This window comes from Stegodyphus dumicola, chromosome 7, assembly GCF_044657685.1.
Source record: "Stegodyphus dumicola isolate Sdum_Otavi_A_Nest chromosome 7, ASM4465768v1".
NCBI classification, from domain to species: domain Eukaryota; kingdom Metazoa; phylum Arthropoda; class Arachnida; order Araneae; family Eresidae; genus Stegodyphus; species Stegodyphus dumicola.
The window spans coordinates 17,234,853-17,260,972 of record NC_140774.1 but is presented as its reverse complement, the minus strand read 5'-3'; the positions used below and the strand labels follow the sequence as shown (position 1 = coordinate 17,260,972).

General features: G+C 33.1%; 1 protein-coding gene across 1 annotated transcript in view; it reads right to left on the bottom strand.

Moving 5' to 3' along the window:
• The window catches only part of Nos (Nitric oxide synthase), a 343,349-nt gene that overhangs the window by 95,792 nt on the left and 221,437 nt on the right, over positions 1 to 26,120 (bottom strand). The window contains exons 6-8 of the mRNA XM_085819909.1: positions 24,087 to 24,228; positions 18,802 to 18,941; positions 9,166 to 9,340 (exon numbers count right to left, since the gene is read on the bottom strand). Of these exons, the coding sequence (XP_085676035.1) occupies positions 9,166 to 9,340; positions 18,802 to 18,941; positions 24,087 to 24,228 (457 nt within the window). The remainder of the gene's footprint in view (positions 1 to 9,165; positions 9,341 to 18,801; positions 18,942 to 24,086; positions 24,229 to 26,120) is intronic.

Below are 26,120 nucleotides of genomic sequence, written 5' to 3'. Positions count from 1 at the left end.
TCTTCAGAATATCCAGATAAACATACTTATCCATGACTTTATCAATAATGTGAAAATTTCCATCTCCTTTCGACGACATACACCCCCATACCATTACACCGCCAGCTCCATGTTTGACAGTTGGATTTAAATTTCTCAGATTCAGTTCTGTTCCTGGTTTTCTCCATACAATAGGGTGGCCATTAACTTTAAATATTGTAAATTTACTTTCATCTGACCAAATTACATTGTTCCAGAAGTCCTGCGAAGAGTTTAAATATGTTTTGGCAAAAGCAATTCTTTTCTTTCTATTTGTCTCGGAAATGTATGGCTTAGACCTAGGTTTGCGTCCATGATAATCGGCCTTTCACAGCACTTTTCGTACAGTTTCAGGAGAAATTTCCTTGTTGCTAGTTAAAAAAACGTCTTTTGCAATGCTTGCAGCAGAAAGTTTAGGATTTTGTTTAATTCGTAAAAGAATTGTTTTTTTTTCCCTCTGCGTTAGCTTCTTCGGTCTCCCACATCTTGGTTTTACAGCAAGACTATCAGTGTCAAGATAGTTTTGAATAACTCTTTGCCCACTAGAAAATGGTTTTACCAATATAACGAAGAGTTTTATCTTCATCTCTCAATTTGATAATTGTCTCGTAACTACGGGAATTTCTTTATTGGTTGTCATTTTCGTCAAAGAAAATAGAAATAACAACTTCCAATCAACGTGAAATTTGCTTCGGAAGTCAATGACCTTGAAAGTGTAACCTTCTTTGTATTCTCAAGTTTGAAGTTTAAAAGTTTAAGAAATACCCCACCTCCTTCGCGTTGTATGCAAACTTTATTGCCTTTGATTTCTGACCACTTATCTTTTAAAATTTAGTGTGCATAAATTATTAGATATGAAAATATTACAGTTAAATAATTTCAAAGTCCCTTATTGAAACTAAACATTAAAAAAAAAAAAAACTTTAAGAAACTACCCTATTCGCACCATAAATTTGGATTTGATATTACTTTTCTTGATGTACGCAGACTTTATTGACTAACTGTATGTATAGATGGCACTCATGGCATGAATGCATATGGCTTTGAGCTTATAGTTTTATTAACTGTCAACAATTTAAGAGAAGGATTTCCTTGTGCATTTTTAATTTCGAATCGAAGTGACCAACCAGTTTTGTCTATATTCTTCTCAATAATCAAGCAAAGCATTGGCACATTACAACCAAAAGTTTTCATGTCAGATATGGCTGATTCTTTTTTTAATGTATAGGTTTCAGAGATGGGCACACGTGAAAAACGCTTCTTTTGTGCATGGCATGTTGACCGTGCATGGCAAAAGAATTTTAAAAAAATCGGTGGTAGAGAAAAACAAGCCCAAGAGTATCAAGTTCTCTGCACTTCTTTACAAGAATGTGTATACAGAGTTTTAATACTGCAGCAGAAGTTGTGTTAAATTTCTTGAAAACTGATCCCCATACACTTGATTTTGATAATTATTTTTCGACACATTATTTAAAAGACGCAACTACTTGGGCTTATTGTCACAGAGTTCATTGTGGATTAAATACAAATACACATATTGAAAGAATGCATCGAACATTAAAGTACATATATTTATTTACATGGGAAAAATGTTAAAAGATTTGATAAGGCTGTGCATGCAATTATGAAATTTATTAGGGATAAAATGTTTGATAGAATCATTACATCAAATAAAGGAAAATTGACAAGTAAAATTAGAGACTTGAGAAACAGATATAAAACCAGCTTAACACTGTCATCACAAATTATACAAAATGAAAGTGGCTGGATTATTTCATCAGAAAGCAATTTAGATTTGTATACCATACAAAAAGTGATCAGTGAGGGTAACTGTGAATTGAAGTGTACTGAATGTAATGTATGCATACACACATATATGTGCACATGTATAGATTCTTCAATTAAGTGGAATATGTGTAAGCATATTCATTATTTATGCCAGATGCAGAAAAACAGTCCAGCAGATATAGTTCATGATTCCTGTAATGATCCTTCATTGATAATAGACGACACAAATGATATAGTAATAGTAAATGAATTAATGCAAAGTACATCACAAACTTTGACATTAGCAGAAAGAAAAATAGCACTGCTGAATAAATTTACAAGCTTACTAAACTCAATAACAACACCTAATTAAGTAACTAAAATGGAGAAAATTTATAAATCTGCAATAAATACGAGTATACCACACTTTGAACCTCCAACTGTAAACATACCAGCTAATAAAAAAATTGTACAGAAAGGAACCTTTAAACAAACAAAAAGAAGAAAAATAATGAAAAATTTAATTCGGGCATCAGTACAAAATTTTCCTCTCACAGTTATGATAAACAACAAGACAAATATTCAGGGGCAACATTCTTCTTAAAATTTTCATTGTTTAAAAATTACATTATATTGAAAATTCATTTGATGACCTATGTCTTAGTAAAATTAACTTATATTAATTTTACTATTACTTTACATGTACAGGACTCTGGTATTTTTTTCTCTTTATAGAACTCATATTCAGTAAATTTCCAGCTATATACATTTTAAACAATTTTAGATATTTTAAATGTTCTCACTCTGCGGGTAACTGTTTACACAATATGAATGAATTAACTACACAAACATCAAGGAAATGAAAAAAAATTCTGTGCCACCATTTGACACTTTTTCTCTCAGTCTGATATAGACATTTTTAAGTGGTCAAATTAATCAGCATATCTCATATGATTATTATAGTTTGTGATACCTTAGAAATAACCATAAACCTACCAAAAAAATTTCAGAAAATTAAACCAAAAGTACAAAATCACAATGGAACAAATGTTCGGAAAACATTTTCAATAGTCCTGTCCCCTAGTAGCAGTATTTCCTACATGCGTGATGGGACAAATTTGTCCCACCTTTTCATTTCAACCATTTTTAATTAATATATATATATGAATTCAAATAATACTTTTTATCTGCAAGAAAAAAATATTCATTCTAATACCAAAAGTTGTCCAAATGATTTAAATTGCATAAGAAATTAAAACAAAAAATGCTTGAAAATTAGACCTGCAAAGAATTTTTTCCTACATGATTTCTATGAATTACTAGTGCCACCATCTGTTATATATTTAGGAAACTGAAAGGTATTATTGTATGTATTTTAAACAGAATTTTGCAGCTGTCATCTTGGAGATAAAAACTGATAAAAAAAGCCATCCCGCCGCCCATCAAAGGGTTAAAGGCTTTATGGACCTCTTTTTTTTACCTTCTTATTTTAAAATTTTGATTTCAATGCTGTGTCCAAGAAATCAAACAGTAGCACAAAAAAAAAAAAAAAAAAAAAAAAAAAAAGGAGTATGTGTGTATTGTAGAAAAAAAGAAATAGGTGGCACTGGATGCATTATTAAAATAGACACAAAAGTACTCAAATAAACATCTCTCTCCAAAGTTGGCAACAAATTTATAATTTTTGGTGGTGGTGGGGTGTGATAATTAGAAATTTCCTAAAAAAATAAATGGATGAAATGCTCCTTTTCAGGAATGTTATTGTTGACGAATTTAGCAGCATGAATGCCAGAGTGATGACTAGGTTCTGTCAAAATTTCTTCTCTCACTTTCATTTGTTTCTTTGCTTTGCCTTATGTGCTATACTGCCAAGCTTAAGAATAAGCTTTCAATGATAGGGAAAATGAACAATTTTTCAAAAGAATTTGGAATGGACACTTTTATTGATACATAAGCACCAGAAAAACCACTTAGTGCTCAAAAATTTTATTTTGTAGCATAGCACAAACATACAATTAAGAGGAAGTGTAATGTCAGTGAAACAACAAAACATTTACTAGTGTTTACAGCTGCATGTCATGTCATAAGTAGTTCATGAATGATTTGAATTGAATGACATTTTGGAAAGTTAAAAGTCCATCTGCAAAAAGATATTTTGAAAGTGATAAATTCCCTATAAATCTATTTTAAGAAGAACATATTGACATACTGCTTACATTGGTGCAGTTTAGGATATCCAAAGTGTGATTTTGGACAGCAATTCATTTTCATGAATGAATGCTGTGGTAAAATTCATATGTAACATTGCAACTAAAACCTTACACCCTAAAATATCAGATATATTCCTCCTGATAGCAGATGTAGAAAGAAACCAACAGTTTCAGTATATCTCAAGTTTCATCAATAGAATTTATTTCGTCTTAATAGAAGTAAACATGACTATGCCATTCTTTTCCTGAATGATGAGATGTATAAAAAATGTGAGGCATTTACAGGGTCGTTTCTCAAAATAATGTATCTAAAATGCACACCCTGTACACCTTGCCAAAAAGTTTCATGAATTGTTCACAGACAATTGCAAACTTATTTCTAATGTAAAAAGGATGTTTTTAGAATTACCTGCTAGACCAAAAGTCTTTAGAGAGATTGCAGTTGATATATTGTTGCCTTTAAATCCAGTTTTGAAAAAGTGAGGAATATGGTAGCGTGAGCTTGCTATTTTGGCGAGTAGTAGCGTTTCTAAGAGGTGGAGGTAGGGTGATTGCACAGAATGCCAAATACTGAAGTTTTTTTATAGATTTCTTTGTGAAATGTTCTATCTTTATTCAGTTATTTCTGGTTTCAGTGAAGGGTGATTAACACATTTTTACTTTCTGTATGCTTTTGTTGGCAGAAAATACAGTAAGGTTGGCCCTAATGACTAGTATTTTGTCAAAACCACAGATGCTGTCAATATTTTTTATGTTCTTCGATTAAAATGCTTAGGCATTACTTAAAAAGACATCTCTAAATAAGAGTCTCACATTTATAGCTTCATATTTCTCTCAAATACAAGCTTCCCTGGAGAAACAGAATCTAAATTTAGTAGCCTCTTTGTATGCATTTGATGTGATGAAAAATGTGTCTCAATATTTACGTTGAAAAAGGTGTAGGTTCAAGCATTGTGAAAACATGTTTGATATCGTTACGAATGCTGTGAATCTCTATGTTTTAAATATGCACCTGTCCCATCAGCAGATGATTGTTTTCCTACCTCAAGGGCATTTTAACAGATACAACTTGTCAAAGGAGAATCTGAAGAAAATGCCTGTGATATTGACACAAGTGAACAATGTGTTGCATGGTGATATTCTTTTCTTATGTATCAAGGTAGTGAATCTTTTTTTTTTTTTTTTTTTTTGCTGTTTGTTTAGGTAATTCTTGACCATGGTATTTATTATTCATTAGCATATTTTCTCTGGAATTCATGAAAAATACTAATATTTTAATGATATGTAGGAATATGTTTTTATGTACTTTGTTTATCGATATTAAGAAAACTTTATCTTTATCAGTGCTAGTTATAGTACATGAAGTGCGTTAATGAATTCACAACTTAACACAGTTAACATATTCATTTTTCCCAAACTATATTTTAAAGACATTTTTCTTTATCTATTTACCTACCGTTTTCAGCATTTTAGTTTGACACAACTGCCTGTCCTTATTCATAACATACTTAACAATACCACAGATTTTAAATAGCATTTAAATTCCTTAGAACATCATTATAAATAAAATAGAAAAATTATACATTTTGTTATTTTTATGCAGTTTGAAGTCATTTGAATTTAGATTACACCACACCAGTTTGTTAATTTTGGTGACTTTGGGAGTGCATAAAACTTCTCAGTCATCTCACAGAGCCAATAAAATGATAATAATCTTTATTTTACTGAAATCACTTATTGGATGTAACACCTAACATCTTCCGAATGGTAAATATTTAAAAAAAAATATCATTCGAAATATATTATTTCATTATAATGTCACTCATAAAAACTTATCTGCTTAATATTATAGGTAACATTATAACAACAGAAGTAAAAAACACTACTTCATTAACCATTTAAAAATGTATATTTTGAGGGCACACGATATTTAAGAGCTGCATGGAATAATACGGCTCTGAGAAAGACGACAACCACGTTAGCTTTGGTTCAACCCCCCTCCCCTCCCCCTCTCAACTTATTTACATCTTCTGAAACGGAAGTGACGTCTGGCGAGCAACCGAGAGTGGGGAGCTCTGGGATAGATGAGAACCCAATGTCTAGGCGCTTGTGCTCCGGGCGGCCGAATTTAGGGGCGGCAAACACTTTTAAATGAAGCATCGAACAACCAAAGTTAGGGATGGCAAGATTTTTAGAATTTAGACACATACTGGCCAGCAGAACTTAGGGGCGACAAAATTTTTAGAATTTATAGAAGGCCCGGGCGGAAAAATTTAGGACCTGCAAAGACTGCACCAAGAGGTAAAATGTATAGTGCCGTTCCTGAAAATATGCCGCGAAAACATTAATAATTTGATTATAATAAAGTACTCCACTGTTATAGTGGAGGATTTAGAAGGTGCGTGCAACGAACTTCTCCGTAGAAGTTCCTTGGTACCCTTTATGGAATATTCTTATAGAGGCCAAAAAAGCTCTATAGAAATTCCTATATAACTTTCTATACAGAGCTTCATCATCTATAGAGAGCTTCTGTTAAAATTCTATAGAAATTTTATAAAGCTTTCATAGAATAAAATTTTATTCAAATGTTGGTTTAAAAAATGATGTAGAAATTCCTTTACAGCAGTGGTCTCAAATTCAGATTGTATACAGACCCACTGCACGATCAGAAAACATCTGAAGGGTCAAAATAAAAAAAAATATTAACAAAATAAAAAATATTTTAAATAAATTTTTAATTTGACTTGCTAGACATTTATCAAAACGCTCGTAAAACAATAATAACGATTTCGCAAAATAAAAAAAAATTCAAATTTATATTTATTTTCTAACTGAAATCTAAAGTTTGGTATCTGTAAGAGGTTTTTGTTGATAGAACTCTGTGATTCAAATACATTGGCAGCTAACTGACGTTTCTTTCAGATCATTACAGCATGCTTAATTAATCGTTGAATAACTTACTTTAATTTAACTTAAAAATAAGCAAATTATAAAAACTTCTAAGTTTCCAGAGAAAATTTACCGTGTGGGATAAAACTTGAGAATAAGTAATGATAACCTAGTCTCTTTCTCTTATTAAATTTTTCTTCGACATAAAGAAAAACTGCATATGTTTATATGTAAATAATCATTAGCTTCTTTATTTCTTACTGTAGCTTAACACTTGATGGCTTTCTGGTTCTGATAAAGTTTGTAACTTTGGACAGAAATTTCTAGAAATTACCGTTTTTCGGATTGCAGATGCTCGTCGGTCAACTGGGTTCTGTTCTTATAAATTTTTCAGCTGTGAAAAAAGCTGTTCATACAAATGTATTCCTAAAGAAAGCGATTATTCTTAGCATAAAAATTCATAACAGAGCATATTAATTTTTTGACAAGTACGAATAAAATTGTTGCCCAACCGGGATTGTGGTTAGTGACTCTGAATGCCGTTCCGAAGGATCTGGATTCGAATCTCGCAGAAGGTTTGGATGTTTTTATATGTAGTATACTGTCTGTGTGGCATGGGGGCGCTCTAAATATGCGGCGAGCCGAAAGTTCTCTCGAGAAGCTGCTGATAGGGGAAGCAAAAAATACTCAAAATAACGAGTGACGATATTTCAAACGTTAAACTCTCGAGCCAAGATATTTGGTGTGGCTGTTGGCGCACTTTTAACTGACGCCGCTCTAACGGAATTGTACCTAATTCGACACATATGAATGAAAAGTGTTTATTTTTGCTCCTCTATATCCTATAAAGTATACTGAGAAGCTCAAAATATGGTTTGACTAGAGCTCAAAACTTTAGAGATTTCTATAGTATACCATTCTATAAAGCCTTTACTAAATTTCCGTGACATCTTGCGAGGAAAATTTCTACAGTGTTCTGTTCTGCGAAAGCTTTATACAGTTTTTACAGAATTTTATAGAGAAGTAGTATTTCTAGTGTGCATTACCTCTAAAATTGTGCAGGAATTTTTATGGAGCTATGTCAACCTGTATAAAAATTTTCATCCAAGGAAGCACAAGTCAAACAAACAGATTACCGATGCTGTGTAAGAATGGGACAACATGCAATCAAAAGACATTCTGATTGAAATAATTGACTGACAGAAAGAAATATTGAGTGACAATTTGAAAGAAATGATTGGTGCTAGTCTTTTAAAGATGGCCTAATGAAAGGTGAACAGGAGACACAACTCTAATGAGCAGATTATTGACGTTGTGTAAGAATAGGTCAACAAGCAGTCCAAAGAATTTTTGACTAAAATATTATTGAATAGAAAGAAATTTCGACTACTAATTCAAAAGATTTGATAGTGCATGTCTTTCAAAGATGTGCAAGTGAAAGATGAACAGGAATCACAAGTCTAATGAACAGATTATTGGCACTGTCTAAGAATGGGTCAAGAAGCAATCAAGAAATTTTAGCTGAAATATTGTTTGATAGGCAGAAATTTTGACTGACAGTTTGGAAGAATACAAAGATGGCGATTCCATCTTCGCATGAATGAAAGAATGAGAATGAACCACTAACGAGTAGATTATTGACAGTATACAAGAATTGGTCAACATGCACTTAACAGATTTTTTCAATTGAAAGATTAATTGGCAGTCTGAAAGACAAGATTGGTATAAGTATTGATGAAGGTCGATTGAAAAGTGAAGATGAACCGTAAGTCTCACAAGCAGATTATTGACGGTTTTCAAGAATTTGTCAACATGCAGGTAAAATTTGTTGATTGAAAGATTGATTGGCAGTTTGAAAGACAATATTAGTGTAAGACTTAAAGTAGATCGAGTGAAAGACGATTATGAACCGTAATTCTAACGGGTGTATTATTGACACTGTGCAAGAAAGTATCAATATGCAGTCAAAAGACATTTTTGATTGAAAGATGCATTGACAGATTGGGAGACATGTCTTTTAAAGAAGACCGGGTGAAAAATGAACCCGTGGCCAAGTCTAACGAGCAGATTATTCCTGTCATGCACAAAAAAAAAAAAAAAAAAAAAAAAAAAAAAAAGCGTTTTATTCTTCTGAACTGCAGAATGGTCCTGGACGTTAGAACACGTGTATTGCACAGGCACTTTATTGCACATAAAAACAGCTATTAAGTTGTTTCGCTGAAATTTCAATTTAATTCGAACGTCTTTTATAGTACATAAATAATTAGAAAGAACTACATACTTCGAGAATATTGAAACGATGAGGGTCACAGAGATCACGTGCTCCTATTTCTGTCACCATGTACCATCCGTTGAAAGGTGCAGCTGGGAATTCAAGCCCTCCAACGTCAAAAAGCATACTCGATACCGCAGGTAATGCATACCACTGAATGTTAAGATCTGCAAACCATGGATATCTGTAAGAAAAGAGGAGAAAGAATTCTTCTGTGAATTTTCCCAGTTTAAATTTTACTTATGCATTTGATACAAACCTATCTAACTCGGGGCAAAGCTAACTTCAAGTAGCACGAGAAGAGCTGGAGTGATCGATTTACTTGGAATAACCTTCTTCGAGCTGGAAAATGTGTTACAAACCACACTTACATGTTGATTACACTTAGATGTGTGTGATTACACTTACATGTGTGTATGTACCACACTTACATGTTGATTGTTACACGTGTTACACATCACGTATGCCAAACTTACACGTTGTTTCAGTGAGAGTGGCGGCTTCCTTTATCATATCGCTTTACAATCACTACCTCCTTCTCTTCTTCTAACAGGAATATGTCTCGATTTAAGAAATCTCTGCGAATGAATCTGGCAATATAATGCCTACGCCACAGAAGCTGGATTTTATAGTTTTCATGTGAATTTCATGTCCTAATAAAATATAAACTGTAGCAAGAATAGATCTAATGTAACTAAGATCCAGATCCATAATTCATCTGGACCACTTTTTAGGGTTCTTTTGAAAGACTCAGGTACACTCTGCACAGAAAAAGAAGGGGCGGACTGTTCTATTTTCCTATTATAGTGGGTCGATTAACGAAATTTAACTTGCGTTTTTTATGTCTCGAAAGTGCGACTTAGGATATATATATTAGATTTATATATAGCATTGTTCTAACATCGGTATTTTGACACAAAATCGGACTTTTTCTGAAATGACATTGCGATGTTTTTCATATTTTCATTCTACAATTCAAATTACGCCTACGTATTAAATTCTGTAAAATTTGGTGACAAGAGCTTAGAGAGAATTTCAAAAATTTATCTTGACGCAGTTTTCGCAGTTTGCGTTAAGAATAATTCACTCGGCGAAATTCTTTATTTATGCTAATCTACTTTCTTTTCTCTTCCACTGTGCACGAACGGGAACAAAGATGCATAGTTTTCTTTGAAATAATTTTTTGTTTTATTATATTTTTGTGAGAACACAGAATTCTCACAGTGAACAGCATGCTATCATCGATTCTTGTATCGTTATCACGCGCTACCACGTGCGTCGAAGTGTATAAAAACTAGAAGGACTGGTTTGTTTCTCTCTCACATTCAGCCGCTGAGCCCCTAGGGACAAGGTTGGATTTTTGAGTGCTCTTCTCTTTGCCATATTTTTTGCTTATCTTGCTTATACGACCGGCCATCTCGAACCTCTAGATCTTCCTTACTATTGGTGAGTATTTTTTTTTTTTTGCATTATGGTGACTCTCGGTGGCATTACATAGTTTTAAAGTAATCAGGCGCTAAATCACGAAACCTAAATTATGCTAACGCGTAGCGGTGCACAATGCACCAAAGATATGCAGCATACTCCAGGCTCCCCGTTTTGGAGAATAAATAGATTAAAAAACCTCGAAACTGAGCGAGAAAAGTTTATACAAAAAGGTCATGATGAGGGACTTACATCTGAAGATAGAAAAAATCTCTTAGAAATTGAAGATGAAATAGTTTTACACAATTCCATATTAGAAACTCCAATATCAGATGAATTATCACCAACTAATTCACCTAAAAAATTACCGATAATCGATCATCGTGAAAAAGAAAATAACCAAAATAAGGATAAAAACAATCCCAATCCAAATGAAAACCAAATACAATCCCATGAAAATACCCCTACTAGCAGTAAACTAACTAAATTAGAAAGTAATCGATGGCGCACCATGCCCAAGCAACGTAATCAACAGAAAAATTCAGCAGATAAATCGCCAAATCTGGCTACCATAAATCCTTATGACATACTGCAACCGGAAGTTACTTTAAATGATGATACAATAGGTAACCATTCAGACACTCAAAATAGCATAAATATTCAAAATAACTCTGATGATGAGCATGCTAATTTTCAAAACTTTGAAAAACCAAAGAAATATGCCAATAAAATACCTCCATTCGTAATAACAGACACCAACGTAAGCTGGAAAACTCTAAACAAAACGTTAACTGAAAAACTCAATATTAAAAAATTGGAAGGTAAACTAAAAGGAGGCAACTTAATAATTAAAGTTTTCGAATTAGAAGAATATAGAAAAATACAAGAATATTTTAAAGAAAAGAAAATAACCTATCACTCATATATACTGCACTCTGACAAAACCGTAAGAGCTATAATTAAAGATCTACCAAATGATGTAACTGAACAAGAAATTGAAGAAGATTTAAAAGACCAAGGCATACCTATCATAAAAGTAAAACATTTAACTAAAACTACTAATGGCATTTCAAATCTGATTCCAGTATATTATATCGAAGCACCCCGAACTGAGGATGGGAAAAAATTAATGCACGTAGATAAAATAATAGGACTATGGGTACGAGTTGTTAAATATCAATCCAAACCTGGGCCTACACAATGTTATAATTGTCAACGGTACAATCATACACAGCGAGCCTGTCACAATACACCTCGTTGTGTAAGATGTGCAGAAAACCATCGTTCACACCTCTGCCCTTTTAAGGGCACTCAAAATTATGATGCGAAGTGTGTCCTATGTTCAGGATCACATCCAGCATCCTCCATATCTTGCCCTCGTAGACCAGGCAATCAAAATAATGAAACAAGCAACGACATTCCAATGAAAATTCAACCATCTGCCATGAAAATAAGCCAAAGTTTGGATAATACTACAAAATATCAAAAAAGCCAAATAGGATCACATGACCCTATCAACCAATCGGAAAATAGCATATCCTACTCTGCTGTACTTCAAGGAAAAACCCAAACTCAAGAAAATAATAATACTAATAATAAGAAAGACCAAAGAAGCAATAGAAATCAAAATAATTCCCATGAAAGCAAAGGAAAAAATTTAGATCAATTTATAGCCTTCATGGCTTCTATATATGATCTCTATGATGACTTCTGTCAAGCTAATACCATCACGGAAAAAATGTCAGTAGCTTTCGAAGCACTTAGAATCTATGAAAACATCAGTAATGACTAATAGCAACAACCACAGAAATTACTCAAAGGCAAATAAGCTTAATTATATTAAATCCGTCTTCTACAATTGTAATGGAGTTATTAGGCAGCACCTGCAAATTACAAAATTTATCTTTGAAAACAACCTCGACATCATGATGCTAAATGAAACACATCTGAAACCCAATAAAAAATTCAAAATTGCCAACTACAGTATTTACAGAAATGATAGATTACATAACAGTGGATGAGGCACTGCTATAATTATTAAAAATTCTATTAGACACATGGAATATCAACTTCCTATATTTAATTCAATAGAAGCCTGTGTTTGTCTTGTGTATAGCAATAATATTAAACCCTACCTCTTTGTCTCGGTTTATAAACCACCACAGAAAATCATCAATACGGCTGAAATTGCTTATATTTGCAATTTGGGTTACCCCACATTAATTGCAGGCGACTTAAATTGTAAACACCCAGCATGGAATTCAAAATATACAAATAGTAATGGCAATAGACTGTACAACTTTATGCAAAATTCTATTATCAATATCCATTCTACAACTGAACCTACCCATATCTCTTCCTGCAATAATCATATCTCAGATGTCATAGACATTCTCATTACTAGCAATATCCCACAAATCCCAGATCTTATCAATATCCCTGAGCTGGATTCTGATCATAACCCAATAATGTTCATCCTTAATAATATCATTCATTTCACGACTCCCCAGCCAACTAAAGTCAACTGGACAGACTTTAAATACATTTTAAATGATAATATCTCTGCTACTGCTAGTATGACTACTCCCGAATTAATTGACAATGCAACAACTCATCTAAATAATAAAATTATTGACTCCATCAATAAAGCTTCTATAAATTCTACCAAAAAAGACTACTCTCTACCACAAACTATTACTGAAGAAATTAGAATCAAAAATAGACTTAGGAAAATATGGCAAAGAACTCGTACCCATACTGATCACATCAACTATAAAAGGGCTTACTATAAAGTTAAAAAATTATGCGATGACTATAAAAATGACAACTGGAACGATTATGTAGAAAAATTATCACACACTGACCACTCTATTTGGAAATTAGCAAAGAAACTCAGAAGAAATAATGAAAAAATTGGACCTATTGAATGTAACAACAATATTATCCATCATCCTGAAGACATAGTTAATGAATTTGCTAATGTATACGAAGAACAATTCAACATCAATAGCATGAATCACCAAGAAGACAATAGCATAAAAGAATCTGTAAAAAATTTTCTTAACTCCAATAGGAGTACAGCAAATTATCCTACTACACCTACAGAAGTTATTCATATCATTAAACAGCTAAATCCCAAAAAAGCAAGTGGATATGATAAAATATCCAACACAGCAATTCAGAATTTTCCTATAAAAGCTGTTATTTATTTAGTCAATCTGTTCAATGCCTGTCTCAGAAAAAATTATATCCCTACTGCCTGGAAACATGCCACTATAATTATTATTAAAAAAACCTGGAAAAGATAAAAAATTGACTGCAAGCTACAGACCAATCTCTTTACTACCAGCTATTTCAAAAATCTTTGAAAAAATTATTCAAAAACGACTACAGCAATATGCGCAAGACAATAATATCATCTCTCCCTTTCAATTTGGATTTAGAAAAAATTACTCCACTATTCATCAAGTTTCCCGCATCGTTGAGAAGATTGGTGAAGCTTTTAATAAAAAGGAAACTGTCGCCGCTCTTTTCCTCGATGTGGAGAAAGCGTTCGATAAAGTGTGGCATACAGGTCTCATTTACAAATTAATTAAATATAACTTTCCTGCTGCATTAATTCAAATTATTCACAACTACTTGCAAAATAGATTTTTTCAAGTCCGCATCAACAATAGTTATTCTACAAAAAGAAGAATAAATGCTGGTGTCCCTCAAGGAGGGAATTTGGCTCCGTATTTATATATCATCTATACCAATGACTTTCCTATCTACCCAGGTACTGAAATAGCCCAATATGCAGATGACACTGCAATTTTTTCTATTTCAATCAACCCTTCTCATGCGCAATATAAATTACAACAAGCAGTTGACAATATCCAAGATTGGCTAACCAAATGGAAAATTAAAATCCCCAAAAAAGCAATAACATAATTTTCAAAAGAACAACTAGAAGACCGGTTTGTGAACAGCTTCATGTAAATAATCAACCTATAAATAGAGAAAACACAGTTAAATATCTAGGCATCCATCTTGACTACAAACTCAACTTTAAAGAACATCTTCATGCTACCAAAACTAAAACAATGCAGGCCTTCATGAGTGTATACTCTATTATTAATAGCCATTCAAAGCTTAGCATTAATACGAAAAGAATAATCTATTTACAACTTATAAGACCTACCATGCTGTATGGATCACCTGTCTGGGCTGCAGCAGCTAAAACAAACAGAAATCAACTTCAAGTTATTCAAAATAAAATTATTAGAACCATGCTGGGTGCCCCTTGGTTTATAAGAAATGAAGTATTACATAGGGATCTAAACATTAACACAATAGATGAAGAAATTCTCAAAACAGTCTACAAATTTTACAATAAAATGCAACAACATCCCTCCAATATTATTCAAAATATTGGCAACTATGACTATATAATTGAGCAAAACTATAAAAGACCTCGAACAATTCATCATAATGTTCGGTGGTGAATTTTGCTATAATCATCTGTAATTTATCATCATCATTATCACATGAATTACTATTTAATCAAGATTTTCTCCACTACTGTTCTATGTACATTACTGAAGCAAGTGTTCTCATATTAAGATTATTGTTTCTTATTGGCTAACTACAGTCACACCTATTTATCCAAGTTCTCTTTTATTTCATATTTATCAACAACTCATATGCAATTTTATACACTAACAAAGAATGTTAGTATTTATTGTCATGCATCTATTATTTAAAAAATTTTTGTAAATATAGTCGAAAATACTACAAATTATGAAAATACAAGCTTTTCTCGCTCTCGCCAATCACCATTCTGGATCGGCAACACGTGACCAGTCTCTCAATTTACATCTCAAGAATTTGATATAATATCAAATATTATATTCGATATTTGACTTTATTATATAATTGATATTTGACTTAATAAAATCCTTCATAATTCCTGAAGAAAAAATTCTACCATTCATAAAGCCTTAATTGGATTATTCATTGATGAGGCATGTACTTTAATTAGTACGATACTCATAGTCTGATGCTACGACCTGACCTGACCTTGTTTCTCTCTTTTTCCTTTTTCTCTCTGACGTCGTGTTAACGACTGTATGGGACGCCACACACAGCTCTCGCCATCGTTCCTGCATATTCTCATGTGGAATGTCGTCGTATTATGCATAGAAAGAAACAGAATTAAGAGACGTAACATCTAAAGGAAAATGCTTGGTTTGAGACTCACTAAGTCCTTCTGCCGTGAATAACATAAAATAAACGCTCAAGCAGAATATCAATAGGTGTTCGACTCCAAGATGTGCTTGACCAGCGATGGGTCACCACGTGATGATAAGTGTGTTAAAAAAATGTGAGTGTGAAAAAAGAAGAGCTTGCACGTGTGTAATAAGACTGCCAGACAATACGAAAATGAATATGAGAAAATTTCGACCGCAGATATATTCGAGGAGACAGGATTGCACGAATAGTCACGTTTCGGCACTCACCGAACATTCCATTTTTATTTATCATATTGTGTGTATCTAAGTTATGATATTTTAATATTTTATATGTGTGTGATAAATGTTCCTTATTTAATCCAGAAAATGTGTTTGATAAAATAAATGCGAGGTTGGAAAAAGAGAGTTATCGACTCATGCATACCTTATTGGCTAAGTCATTTTATTCTTATTAGTAAAAATCATGCAATGTACTAACCACTAAATTTTAGTTAAACTATTTACGCGGAATTAATTTGTATTTGATACTCTTAGTATCGTTACTTTTAGGCGGTCACGCCAGCAACACCACATTAATGGTGCCGTAATACAACAATTTTTTAAATCATAGTTTATATTTTAAATCCGTAAACCACATCTGGAGCTGATATTGCTTAAAACAAAGATGACAAATCTCAAAACGTGCCAGTATGTAAATTCACATTCACGTATATTGTAGGAAATTTTAAATAAAAAGCTCTAATTTTTTGCAGGTATGCTTAGAAATACATCTACTTTAAGATGATGGCAAAAGTTTTATACGTTATAATTCAAAAATGTTTTCGGAAAATTTATAAAAGTACAAAAAATACAGATAACCTACCTTCTTAAGACAAACTGTAGTTCTATGATCATGATTCTTTCAAGCAGCGTTCACACGATGGTCTGATCGTTATAATTGTTACAATCCTAAGGCTTAAAGATTCTTAACTTCACTCACATCTGTGCAACATGGTTTAAGCATAGCCAATCAAGGAAAGTAAAACCGCATAATCATTAATGTGCGGCTTACTCACCAAAATCGTCCACTGAATTTAAAATAGTGTTTGTTTCTCTATGACTGATCGGTTCTTATAACAGATTCGCATAAAAGTGAACAGTTATGGAGCCCTCACACGAGGACTACAAATTCACATTGAGATTTCTGGTTTGCCTTTACTGCCTGGAGAAGAAGTATTTATTTCAGCTTTATTATTGCTTTTCCGTCTCATTGAAATTATTGCTAGTTCTTGACTAGCTTTGCTAGCTAGTACAAACTTGATTTTTTATTAAGATGTTTCAGAACAATATTATTGATGTTGAATCTGATGATGTTTTCGAGGATGATGACCTTCCGATGGAAGTTATTGGAAACATATAGCGAGTTCACAGGAGCTTCAAATTCATACGTTGACTTAATCACCATCAGGTTGAAAATGAATGAGGAATTAGAATGAAAGTACAGCACATCGCATACGTAAATTTACCTTCCCTGATTGGCTATTGTTTAAACCTGTTCCACAGCTGTGACTATGCCAATAATAACATGTAGATATTTATCGGAACCTCCTTTAGAACATTTAGCCAAAACGATGGCGTTCAGACGATGGCGTAAAGCGTATAGAGGCGTAGTCATAACGGCATAAAATACGGGAATTCCGTTCACACTTGCGAGAATGGGGTAAGCCGTGGCCAATGAGAAAAGCTAAATCTGCACATGCGTGGATGTGTCTACAACTTTCCCGCGCTGTTCTCCTGCTCGATTGATTTACCGCGTTCGCTCTGCTTGTTTTGTGACAGCGGAAGCTTCTGTAGAACCCCGCTTCGTTTTAGCTTCGCTCTGATTGGTCGACGCTTATCCCAAACTCGACGTAAAGTTGAAAAATTTGAATCCTATGCCACGAGACCTATACCAGATTTTGTGACGTAGCACAGACTGGTTGCCATGGCATCGGAGCTCGGCTTTAATCACTTACGCCCTTTACGCCCTCGTCTGAACGAAGCTTTAGGGCCCCTTTAAGCTTCTTTACATATTTCCTGAGAGCAAAAAGAGTTGCGAGGATTATAAGAGGCTCCTAAAATCTTGAGCCCTAAGTTTTGGTCAGTAATCAGACCTTTCGAAAAAAGTACCTTTGGAAATTTATGTTATTAACTAAGAATTTAAGTATTCTTAACAAGACAAAAAAAATTGCAAGTTATGAAAATGAACATTTAAGCAGGCACACAATATAAAATGCTAGTTACTATTTCCAACTTAATAGTTCTTGTGAAGATAAATTCTTCCTTCCATAGGATATCTCCCGATTTTATGCGTTTTTAAAATGATTTCTTTTAAAAAAGAGTTACGAAAGTAACGCTATTAAATTGTTAAATATTTAATTTATTTTACATCACATATTATTTATTAATATTAAACTTGTTTGAAAATATAAGTTTGTCGTCTAGGTATATTTTGTTTGTCCTTAAAAACCAGAGCTAGAATATATATTTCAAACTAACTATAAAAAACAATAACAAATAAAATACTGAAGTCATCTATAATCCAGCCTATCATAAGTAATAATAAGTCATACATTTATTTAATGCGGTAATGTTTTCCAGTAATACATGAAAACCAAGAATAACATTCAAATTTATCGAATTCATTCATCGACTGAGTTAGTTTTATACGTCTGCTAAGTGGATTCTCTGTAGGTGAAGGAAAATAAACACAGAATCCTGATTTTTAAAGGAACAAAAACATTCATCCGATAAACGAATACTGAATATATTCCTGTTTGAAGAAGAAGTACTCTGCTTTTTTTCCCAGAATAGAATGATTTTTTTTTCCTGGAAAACTATCGCTATCTACAGTTGAGTTTGTCAAAATACAAAGTTCAAATTGGAGTGCTTCCATTTCTATACAAAATATATTTAGAAATACAATTTTAGTATTTATCGAAATGAAACAATTAAATTATTTCATTACTTGGGATGAGCTATAGGAACCCTCAGGACAAGATCGTCAGGTAAATCAAACACTTGTGGATCGTGGCCATTCGCTGAAAGTACTAATGGAAGGATATCCCAATTTTTGCCTGATGATTTCCAGCCCAACTTTTGACATAACTAAAAAAAAAGAATAATTTTTAATACGACAAAGAAAGAATTTAAATCAATTTTTTCTTTAGTGTAAATAAAACTTTGCAATGAATAATTGATGCTAGATTATCGACAACTTAAAACTTTCCAGTCGTGTTACTTACATGAAACGAAATTTAGTTTTATGACTACAGAACAGAATGATGTCATGCAAAATTTAATAGTTACAAAGAATGAAAATATTAGGCAATATTATTTATGAGATATGGAAATCTGTAATTTCTGAGGCAAAGAATAGAATTTGTTCTACTAATGTCCATCTGCGAAGTCATCAACTTGATTCAATCATTGAGACTTGATTCACTTTTGTCTTTTTGTCATAGTTCTAAATTAACAATCATACTGAAAGCTCTTAATCTTCTAATAAGACAAACTCAAGTACCTAAATCGACAACTTAACCTTTAGTTCTAATGCAAATTTAAAATAATTATTCCATTTCAGGATGACTTGATACAGTGGTCCCAATACTGGCGGAACCTCCAAGCAATTTCATGCCAACAGCGAATATACAAGTACTTTGCGTAAATTAATTAACATTACTATGACAAAAACCTTGAAGAAATTGTTTAAGATTTTAGTGGTTACGACTTCAATTTCGAATCATTACTAGAAACGAGTGTCGATAATTCTCTGGAAAGTCTGGAAATGGAGCTAATTAATTTATGCTTGCTACCAGAACTATTTGGATGTAACCGAACTGTTTTATCGAACGCCATCTGGTGGTGACAAGAAAAACTTGGCTCTGTCGACCTCCGGCTGCGATGAGGTTAGGTTCTACAATATTTGTGTCTCCGGTAATTCGAAAGTTAATCTTAGATATTAGGTGTTTCGTTTTGTTGTATGTTCTGTTTTGATGTATATTTTCTTTGTAACTGTTTCTATGCTGTGTTAATAAATATTTCTATAGCTAGCCGGCGTTTGTGTTTATAGAAGAACGGTTACAAATAAAATACATCATTTGTGTTGTTTTTTAAATTTTTATTCTTTAAAAGGCATTGAGAGTTAAACCCAGTAGTACGTATAAAAACGAAGTTCTCTGCTGTAGAAGTACAAATTGCACTAAGTTGAAAGCATAAGATTTAATAGGTGACTTTGCTTGAGATTTAACAAAATAGATGAACATATCATGTCAGATTATGACACATGAGTGAAATCATACGATGGATAACATACGGATGTACTTGACTAGTATAACATGATTTGAGCCTGCTTAACACTTCATTCACACAGGCAGGTACTTGGCGATGTAGAAAAGTTATCCGGAATACTTGGCTAGTACCGGAATACTATCCGGAATACTTGGAATACTACTATTACAATGCGTTGTAATACTTGTAGAAATCCAGTGTGCTGTTCCATGTTAGAACTCTATCGACCACATTGCTGCGCCACGATCGAGAGAATCATGGCTACTGCCGACGTCGACAAACACCTCGGATAGGCATAGCAGAAAGGACAGTCTTCAGCACCATCAGAATCGGTAGTACACACAGTCCACACCACACACCTTTTCTCTTCGTCGGGAGGCTCCTACTGCGCAATTATATAGTTCACCTTTTCTGCTCAGCGCAGTCGCGAACGGGAGGAATGGAAATTCCAACAAATTGGATATAAACCAACTACGATGAACTAAATACAACGATTACAAATTTTACAAAGAACTATAAATCTGATTACAGTAAGGAATTTACATTCGGTTTAAAAAACCGTTTGCAACAAATAATAAATTTAAAAAAGAATTTTAAAATTAAACAATAAATTAAAAGAAACTTTATCTTTTTATTTTTTTTTAAGTTGTTAAATTTCTATTCAATGTGTTAGCAGCACGACACGATATTTTTACATCAACATTCGGTTTCCAAAATTATTTTTAGCAGCAGTTCACACTGAGCCCATCTCCAGCAACCAAGAAACTGAGCCCATCTTCAGCAACCAAAGTTAAATTCGAATGTAAGGGCTTTTTAAAACTAAATAGGTATTCTCAACATTACGTTACGTACCGTTTTCTAACTATTCTTCTAAACACAAACGCTGGTTAGCTCTAAAAGTATTTAACAGAGCATAGAAAGAGTTACAAAGAAAATATACATAAAAACAGTAAGTGTGTGAGAGATTATGGCAAAGCGTCGAGGCTATCTGCCTAAGAGGAGGAATGACTTCGTGGAGGACTTTCTAAGGGAAACTGGCTCGTATACACGTTACACATGGGAAAAACCACGAAAACGCTTATGCAGCCAGCCCGTTCGCGGGATTCGAACTACCAATGTTCCGCGACTTTACCGCTCGGCCGCTGGTAGGCCTACATAAAAACAGAACAAAAAGCGAAACGCAACACCTAACGTTTAGAATTTAAGTTCGAGTCACGGATACATAAATATTGTAGAACCTATCCTCATTGCAGCTGGAGGTCTACTGCTGTAAGTTATTCTCGTCGCCACTAGATGGCGTTCTATAAATAGTTCCGTTGCATCCAAATAGTTCTGTTACACGCTGTGATACAAATCTTATTCAAAGATCTAAAGATACAAATTTGCTCAACTTTTATTAGTACTTGTCAAAAGATGAATAACATCAGTTACGAATTTTTGCAATGAGAATAATCCCTTTGTTTGAAAGCATGTATGTATATGAACAGTATTTTTCCGTAGTTGAAAATTAAGAAGTCTACGAAAAGAACCAGATTGCCGATGAGTATCTAGAAATTGGTAATGAATATATTTTCTAGTAATTTTTCTCCAAGGTTACACACTTCATGAAAATCGAAATGTAATGAGGTTTTGTAGCTGAAAGTTGTAGTAAGAAAGAGAGAGGTTTATAATTATTAGCATAGAGACACATAATTTTCTAAATGCTTCATAAAAATGCTATAAATAATAGAAAGAGAATAAGTTGTCTTCATTTATTCGTTTTGTCTTCCTTGGAAAATTTACATATGTTTCTTTCTATTTTAAATAAAAATAAGATCAATTAGTGCTTACTTCAATGTATTACAATTACCTGAATAAATGTCAACATGAAAATTTTAATATTTAGCTTTCAATAAGTTTGAATTGAAAATTACGAGAAATAAAATTTCTTTCAGATAACAACAACCTTTGGATATGAGACAGAAAATATGTATAAATTTGAAAAAAAAATTTTGCGTCATTTTTATATTATGTTTCAACAAATATCTAATCATTTTTAACTTGGTTAACAAATTCTGCTTTAACCATTTTTTTCTTTTTAAATTTCAGCCGGTCAACTACTGTTAGATCGTGCATTTGACCCACGTACAATTTGAGTTCGAGGTCACCAACCTAATATACAAATTTACTCAAAATGATTTTAAACGATTGATTTTTAAATTTTAGAGCACAGACTAGCAAATAGTATATAAAACGAAACAAAAACGTTCCAAATTTTACTCTCGTGTACTCTTTCTCATATCTTCAGGAGAATAGTATTAGCTGATTTTACATACATTACATAAAGTTCTATAGCGAGACTCTATGGAAATTCTGTACAAACCTTTACAAAAGATCTGCGCAAATCTTTGTGCATAATTCTAAATTCTATAGAAGCTGTATCTAAAACTCTGTAGATTTCTGCAGAAGAGCTTTGACCTCCATTATAGAAAATTGGGTCATAATTCTAAAGGATTCTAAAGAAGTTTGTACGGCTATTCATATATTTAAGTAATTAATAACTTCAGCTTTACTATCACTTTCTCTCTTCCATTTCCTCACCAAAATGCAAATCACTTTACAGAGTATTTAAGTCGAAGGTTTCGGATTGTAAGACAGAATATGTTTCTGCTTCTCGACGCCACGTTACTAGTTTTCACTAACTCTGAGAAGATGGTAATTATTCGGCTTTGCGTTATTGCTACCGACATTTAAATTGTTACGCCGGTGAGAAGCCAACTTTGCGTTAAAGCAGTTGCGTAGTTTTGGGCTACTAAGTTTAAATTTGTATTTCACTGCTATTTTAAGTTTCATCGTCACAAGTGGTAGATGATTTGTTAATCATGAGACGGGCATTTTATGTTCATGTTCTGATTTTATAAAAAGTTTTTTTTAAACCTTTTCAAGAGTTTTAATTTGGGTCAAGTGATAATTCACTTTATGTGTGTTAGGAGTTTGAAGCTAGTCTATGCCACCAAAGAAAATTCCAATGTTTGATATCTGTGTGGAATAAATGACGGATGAACTGATGAATATGAGATCTAATGTATCATGTCGTGCACACGAATTTTTGTTCACCACCCTATAGCAGCATATCCCACAGCATTTGCCACATACTAATTGCATATATTATTTTGACTCTTAGGAATTTATATTCATAATTAGCATCCTTTCAAGCTCAGTATTCACCGCCAGTCATAATTCGCTTTTAGCTCAACGGTACGTAATCCCAATAATTATCCTGTGTGCCATGTAACACGTATGCTACAGATATTCAAGAATAATTTAGCAATTTACCTATGCATTTATGTATCACCTGTATATACTTAATATCAGTATGATATTATGTATATCTATAGTATCATATTGTGCTCTATGTCAGTCGTCTCAAAATTAAATTGCATGGGGGCTGAATACACGATCTGAAAAACTGACGGCCCAGAACACTTTTTTGCCCAAATAAAAATTTCTTATCCACAAAATAAAAAAAAAAAATACTTTAACTGCATTTTGAATTTCGTTCACCAAAATGTTTCCAAAAATCGGCATAAACAATACTAACAATAATACATAGGAAAAAAAAATCAAATTTGCATTTATTTTTTATTAGAGATTTATGTTTGTGTTCCTGCAAGATATTTTTTGTTGGTTACACTTTGTAATTCAAACATATTGACAGCTAAATATTAATATTTTACACTGACATCTGTAGCCAAGGTTTACTCTACTGTGATCAAAAACTTGTAGTTTGGCCAAGGGTTATTTTACAGTTGCACAGAAGAGGTTCATTCCAACAACCATATGCTAAACTTAAAAATTCTGTGTCATTTTAAAAAAACGTTTGGCCGACCGTTATATTGTTTTTGGTACGGTTCCAATTCCTTCTAACAGAAGCAAATAGTAAACGATATTACTGAGTTTTACGTAATGTAATTTTGAGCTTACTTCGGTAAAATCTGCGTTTGCCGGATCACCAATAACACTTCCATCATCTTGTTTATATCCTGCATACATTATAAGTTGGTTATTCCAAATACGAAAATCATGTAGGCCATCCGTTCTCTGTGGAAAGATAGTTATTGCCGATCTGAAAAGGAGAAAAATGTCGTAAAATAACAAAATCAGTTGTTTTTCTAGGAACAAAATGATTATTTTTAAACTTAAGCCCATATAAGTCGGTATGCTCTAGCGCCAGGTATCGGTAACCTGGGAGTCAAAATCAACCAAAATATGCAAATTAACAAGACATTTCGGGTCAGTGGTATTTTCATTTCAGAACAATCTTTCTTGCTGAATAATAAGATAAATTTTATTAAGAAAATAATTACAATACACTTTAAAACTTAAACATGAAAATTATAATTATAATAATAATTATTAAAAAAACAAACATAAGGAACGAGAAACGTGAGACAATCTGCTATACCTGTCAGCCAGTCATTAGTTTTCCTGACTTTCGCTCGCCAAGTGACCCATCAGCGCAGAATTTCATCTACACCACCGTTTTCCTCCCGATCGACGTTACTCACTTGCCTCATCCTAACCACTTCGTTTCTTAAGTGGTAACGGAGAATATAAGAACAAAAGCCAGAGGGCCAGTTATTGCGTGCAACGTTTTATTCGTGTCTGTTACAGAACTGTTATGAATTTATGGAACGAGAAACGTGAGATAATCTCCTGTACCTATCAGCCAGTCATTAGCTTTCCTGACCCTTGCTCACCAAGTGACCCATCAGCGCAGAACATCTCCACCACCGTTTTCCTCCCAATCAACGTTACTCGCTTGCCTCATCCTAACTACACTGGACTTATTTGGTTCTTCACACGTAAATGCCATCCTTGATCTTCACTTACTGAAATGCTAATCACTGATGTTAAGCTACATACATTTTTATTAGTCTGGGATAGGGCTTCGGCCCATGGTCTGCGGCGATTTAATAGAACTTTCCTTTTTATCCTTTAGACTGTATACGCGAGACTGCGATGTAACAATTAATTCGATCCCTTTAAGTGTATTATTTTGTTATTCAGTATTAATTAAATGTTATTTACTCATTAAGGGATCTCTTCGGACACCAAAAGAGGTTTTAAGGAGAACCTTGTGAAGAGCAATTCTAACGTATGAAGAACTACAATACATCTTATGTGATTCTGAGTCTGTGATCAATTTACGTCTACTTACTTATCTATCTGAGGACTCTGATGGTTTAATCCTTCTTACGTCAGCCATGTTCCTTCTTGAAAATTCTGAGACTAAGGTGATACTGGTTTTATTTTATACTATCACTATTGAATACATATCCGATATGGTTCTAAGCTTTTAAAGGAATGTGTTTTTATAAAAAGTATCTTATTAATTCAGCATCAAATCCAGAAATGCCGTTATTACAATGTAAGCCAGAAACTCATCGGAGATGATTTAAAAAACAATTTAATTGGCTTCTTTGTTCATTCAGAGTTGTGAAACTTATTCCCTGGAACTCTCAAACTGAAAACTCATTCTAATATTTTAACATGACCCATCCAGAAAATATTTCCTTTAGAGTTGTAATCTAAGGGATTCTTAGATTCTCTTTTAGATGTTAAACACAATAACATAAAATGGCAGTTACAATACCAATAATGCCAGTTACATTTGAAACTCTTAGTAAGATAGTGGAACAGAAGCACCAACTTCAGTGTCTTTTTGCCCATGGGACCGAAAGTTCATTTTCTATTTTGTGCACGGGAAAATATCTTCCTGCCCGCTGCTCGTTTTGCGAATTGCTTCTTTTTGCGTCGAAACTCGGAAAAACTTGTTTTTGCGTCGATTTTAATTGTGACAACTGTTTTTTGAACTGTTTTTAACTGCATTTTTTATGTTTTTCGGTATTTTAAAATTTTTTATGAAGAAGTTTTGAGTTTTTGTGTATTTTTGCCTTACCACGAAGTGAGAACTGAACTGATTGAAAGAGAAATGTTTGTCTAATGAAGTTCGAG